General features: G+C 45.7%; 1 protein-coding gene across 4 annotated transcripts; it reads left to right on the top strand.

Annotated features, from left to right (window-relative positions):
- Positions 1–3,087: 3,087 nt before the first annotated feature.
- On the top strand, positions 3,088–4,732 carry LOC122931221 (cytochrome c oxidase assembly protein COX14 homolog). 4 transcript variants are annotated; one of them, XM_044285265.1, is made up of 2 exons: positions 3,088–3,143; positions 4,363–4,732. In XM_044285265.1, exon 2 carries the CDS (start codon positions 4,370–4,372, stop codon positions 4,544–4,546), a length of 177 nt encoding a protein of 58 aa, XP_044141200.1. In that variant the 5' UTR covers positions 3,088–3,143; positions 4,363–4,369; the 3' UTR covers positions 4,547–4,732. The 4 variants fall into 4 exon arrangements, with proteins under 4 accessions (XP_044141200.1, XP_044141199.1, XP_044141201.1 ...); XM_044285264.1 differs by lacking the exon at positions 3,088–3,143 and adding an exon at positions 3,150–3,170; XM_044285266.1 differs by lacking the exon at positions 3,088–3,143 and adding an exon at positions 3,151–3,245.
- Positions 4,733–5,005: the final 273 nt, after the last annotated feature.

Here is a 5,005-nt window from a genome sequence, read left to right as displayed (position 1 = left end):
CCTTTACAGTCAATAGGTGGTCGTGAACTGGTTGAAGAACATTCGACATACACGAACAGAAGATCCTGGGAAGCGGTTAAGCCCTGCTTGAGGCAGGGTTTAATAGGAACATTACAGTGGCAGTCCTTCACAAGGCTCCCAGCTGCCTAGGCAACTGAACAACTCCCACAATCTCCATTCGGGGGGAATACAGTCATTGGAAACTGACCATGGCATCTGAGAGGTTAAGGCCAGGGCTTCACGATAACGTGTGTCACGTGACATATAGGGTACAACTGCTCTGCAACTTGTGTCGGGGGACATTGATGTCGCAGGACATATTTTGTAACGCTAGCCTATGCAACATACTGTGACTGCGACAGTCGCATACAAATCCATCTTGTTATGTCACAGTCGCAGTGCGACACCATAAACTAGCACTATAAAAAATGTTTTGCGACATCAATTTCGCGTGACCATGTCGTTGTGTAGCCCTAGCCTAAATGTCCATGATCAGCGTTGTCTCCAATCAAAACACTGCCGGTGGATGTCTGCTGTGTAAAACTATGATGGCAGCTCAGCTCCTGAGTCACATCTGACATGCATTGTATATATATGACAGATATTAGGATGGGGTTAAGGAGGACCCACCCAATCTCTATAGCACAGGGCTCAGCTATTCCCGTCTGTCCCATAGAGAAATGAGCATCAGGACACAGGCTTGCCCAGCTGCTCCATTAATTTCAGGGGTATTGGGCCCTCGGTCTCGTGATTGGGAGAGTCAGACGCCCACTTATCTAACAGTTATCCCCTATTAGGTGGATAATTGATGATTATTATTATTTATTAATGCACCAGTCATTTCATAGAGCTGTACGTATGAAAAGGGGTATACATACATAATACAGGCAACTGCACTAAGCATGAACAAGACGAGTTAGGCTTAGGATTAGGTCCGGAAGCGTCCCGGTGTATTGCGGCAAACCCGCGCGATTAGGTACGCAATTGCAGTCAGTTTTGACTGCGATTGCGTTCCGATGTTCAGTTTTTATCACGCAGGTGCAATGTGTTTTGCATGCGCGTGATAAAAAACCGACTGTGGTACCCAAACCTAAACCCGGACTTCTTCACAGAAGTTCAGGTTTGGGTTCGGTGTTGTGTAGACGTTATTATTTTCCCTTATAACATGGTTATAAGGGAAAATAATAGCATTCTGAATACAGAATGCTTAATAGGTGATCAATTGAGGGTTAAAAAAATAAAAAAACTAACTCACCTTCTCGTCAGATCACAGGTCCTTTAGCCGGTAGTTCATCATTAAAGAAGTAAAGAAGAGACTGGGAACTACGTGATCAAGAGAAGGTGAGTTAATTTTTTTTAACCCTCAATTGATCACCTACTATGCATTCTGTATTCAGAATGCTATTATTTTCCCTTATAACCATGTTATAAGGGAAAATAATACAGTGAATAGACTGTCACCTAGCAACCATGCGTGAAAATTGCGGATGCTTGCGATTTTCACTCAGCCCCATTCACTTCTATGGGGCCTGCGTTGCGTGATAAACGCACAATATAGAGCATGCTGCGATTTTCACGCAACGCACAACTGATGCGTGAAAATCACAGCTCATGTGCACAGCCCCATATAAATGAATGGGTCCAGATTCATTGCGGGTGCAATGCGTTCACCTCCCGCGTTGCACCCGCGCGGAAATCTCGCCCGTGTGAACTCAGCCTTACAGAAGTAGAGAGGGCATCTACAAGGTATGGCGGAAGGACACAGTGGGTGCGGGTGAAGCTGGTCATGGCGGTATAGAGGCAGCAGGGTCACTGGTTGTAGGCTTGTCTGAAGAGGTGGGTTTTCAGGTTTCTTTTGAAGGATTCCACTGTAGGTGAGAGTCTGATATGTTGGGGTAGCGAGTTCCAGAGTGTGGTGGACGCACGGGAGAAATCTTGGAGGCGATTGTGGTGGGATGTATCCGGAAAGTAGCTCAGAGATGTAGGGCGGGGACAGGTTGTGGACGGCCTTATATGTAGTTATAAGTATTTTAAACTGAATTTGCTGGGCAATGGGGAGCCAGTGAAGGGATTGGCAGAGGGAGAGACAGAGGAGAAACGAGGGGAGAGGTGGATTAATCGGGCAGCAGAGTTGAGGATAGATTGGAGAGGAGCGAGAGTGCTGGATGGGAGGCCACAGAGGAGGATGTTGCAGTAGTCTAGGCGGGAGATGATGAGGGCATGTACAAGCATTTTTGCAGACTCCTGGTGGAGGAATGCGCGTTAGAAATTCATATTAACCCTGTACCCCTTTAAATTTTACATAGGACACAGAGGTACCCACCCTCAAAGGACCTGGTTCATAGACCCACGCTGATCAGTTGTTTTTGGTCTCTCAACCCCAGGGTTGCCAACCAGAATTATTTATTTTTTTCTGGACAACTTATCATAAAATCACGGATAGGCAAAAAAAAATTACGGAGAAAACTGCACTAAATGATAAAGATGATAAGTAATATGCGTCTACATCTCAATATACTGATAAGAACTCATCACCAGCATTTACTGGGAGCTGTAAAATTAGGATAATTACCACCAAAATAATCTAGGTACCAACAGCCTAAAAAAAATGACGGACACATCAATTATTAATTTTTTTATGGACAGAAAAAAAGTCGCCTATTTTCAAACTGTCCAGAAATTTCTGAAGGGTTGGCTCCAAAAACAATGTGCAAACAATATATACTATGGTTATATAGGGGTTGTCCAGGATTAGAATAACATGGCTGGGATCTTACAAAAAACAGCGCCACCCCCTGTCCATGGCCTGTGTTTGATATTGCAGCCCAGCCCGCAAGACACAACGTGCGGAGAGGTGAGGAGCTGCTTTTGAAAGCAGCCATGTTTTTCTAACCCTGGACAACTCATCCCTCTCCAATATCATCCGGTTACCACAGACTACGCCGACTACGTTATGCGCCAGTCTCCGGCCACATTACTTAATGCTGATTGGTAAATTCCAGTCACGTGACCCCCACAAGACGCCGCTCGTTTTTGTTTTTACCATAGATAATTGCTGATAGAAAGGCTCCTCTCTATGGTTATCTGGGGAAGTCACGTGCTTCCTGTAGGAAATGACGTTAGACGGAGGCTGAAAGTCACAGGTAAAGTCGAGTGGTCTATGGAGCAATGTGAGGGCGGACTAGCAGAGTGTATGAGGCAGCGGCTGATACTGCGCGCCGGCCGGTCGCCTTTGTAGGCAGCCTGTATGTAGAGCATGCGCACTGAGCGTAGGGGTGATAATAACAGGGGTTTACAGTAAGTGCATGGCCTCTGCAGCTTGGTACAGATTCAGGAATACAGGGGGCGGAATCCTTGTTGCTTATAGCAGCCAATCACAGCACATCTTTCACTTTACAATAGCAGAGTATGAAATGAAAGCTGTGCTGTGATTGGTTTTGGGGCAGGACAGCTTTTCTCCCCTCTTATCTCTGCAGGTGGCAGACTGGTGTCAGCAAAACTTTGGTTCAGGCATTTACTTGATGTGTAAACCCCCCCCCCCCCATGGGGCCTCTTGATGTGAGGGGGGGTTCTCCTCCTTCACACTGAGCACTGGGTTGTTAGTCTGCCTTGCTGAAACCTGTAGTGTCTGTCAACCTATAGTGATTGGCATGTTGGTGCCCCCTGCAGCGTGCCATGGTTGTGCGGCTCCTGTGTCCGGTGCTTCATTTGGAAGCATTAAAGCCTGAGATGTGGTGATTGACTTTTAACCCTTGTGTGTCATAACATAACCTAGTGGAAGCCATTCTAGTATGTGTGGTTCTACCCGCAGGGCCTGCCCTGTAGATACAAAAAAAAATCTTCAAAAAATATTCCTCCGATCAAGAATTTGCAGCATTTACTCCATGTGTGAACTTAACTCAGGAGGGAATTCTCACGTAGCAGACATTTGTGTGACTGCGGCTTGTAGATCTCCATGTGTTTGCTGCTGAAACAACCTCATGAGGCAGATTTGCATATTATTTTTTTTGAAGATGGGTCGGCACTGCGGCTTCCACGTGGTGCCCGCGTCCCACTAGTATATAGTGAAGAAGGACTGGCACTCACTTTCTTGACGATGCTATTATGCCTTGAGGCAGATTTACAGCCGTGTGTGACTATACCCCAGGTCTCTGTGCAGATCTGTTGCTATGGTATAGTGTAGGGCAGGGATCAGCAACCTTCGGCACTCCAGCTGTTCAGAAACTACAACTCCCAGGATGCTCCAGTCACTTCTATGGGAGTTAGAAGAACAGGCCGGCATGTTTGCATGCTGAGAGTTGTAGTTTCACAGCAGCTGCATGTCTCATGGCAGATCTGAAGATATCGTGTTTTCTCTTTCAGGATAACAATGGCTTCCTCCAAGCGTATGGCAGATCTTGGATATAAGATGTTTTCTGGAACCATGATGCTGCTGACCCTGTATGGCGGGTACCTGTGCAGTATCCGGGCGTATCGTTACTTCAAGCGGCAAGAGCAACTGCAAGCGGCAGCGGAGAACCAGACAGAAGCCATCCTTAAGGACTGACCTCAGGACTGTCCACAGGAGACACTGCCTTCCTTGAAGTTATTCTCCATCCACATTACCTGCCAACAACCTGTGGAATCCAGATGTGCAGTGGAGCTGCGTTCGCATTACTGGGCTGTAATTTAAATTTATTTTTCTTACATGAATTTTTTTATTTCTCTTCAATTAAATGTCATATCTGTTCTATTCAGACTCCAATTTCAGCTAAACAGGAGATTCTTCATTAATTCAATAGGATTGTAAAATCCTAATTGTACTTTTTATTGCACATTCTTCTTTTTTTTTTTTTTTTATGAGAGAATAATCCTGGCCTTTATGAAAATGCCTTGATAAACAATTTAGAAATTTGCACAACTAAAGTCTAGTGTGCAAGATAGTCCTATGCAGAAGTACATGTGGCCCCTACAGTCTGGCCCTCTGTAGGGCTGGATACACATCCATTAGGAGCCTCGGCAGAAA

This window comes from Bufo gargarizans, chromosome 3 (genome assembly GCF_014858855.1).
Source record: "Bufo gargarizans isolate SCDJY-AF-19 chromosome 3, ASM1485885v1, whole genome shotgun sequence".
NCBI classification, from domain to species: domain Eukaryota; kingdom Metazoa; phylum Chordata; class Amphibia; order Anura; family Bufonidae; genus Bufo; species Bufo gargarizans.
The sequence above is the reverse complement of the archived record's forward strand: the minus strand, read 5'-3'. Positions and strand labels throughout refer to the sequence as shown.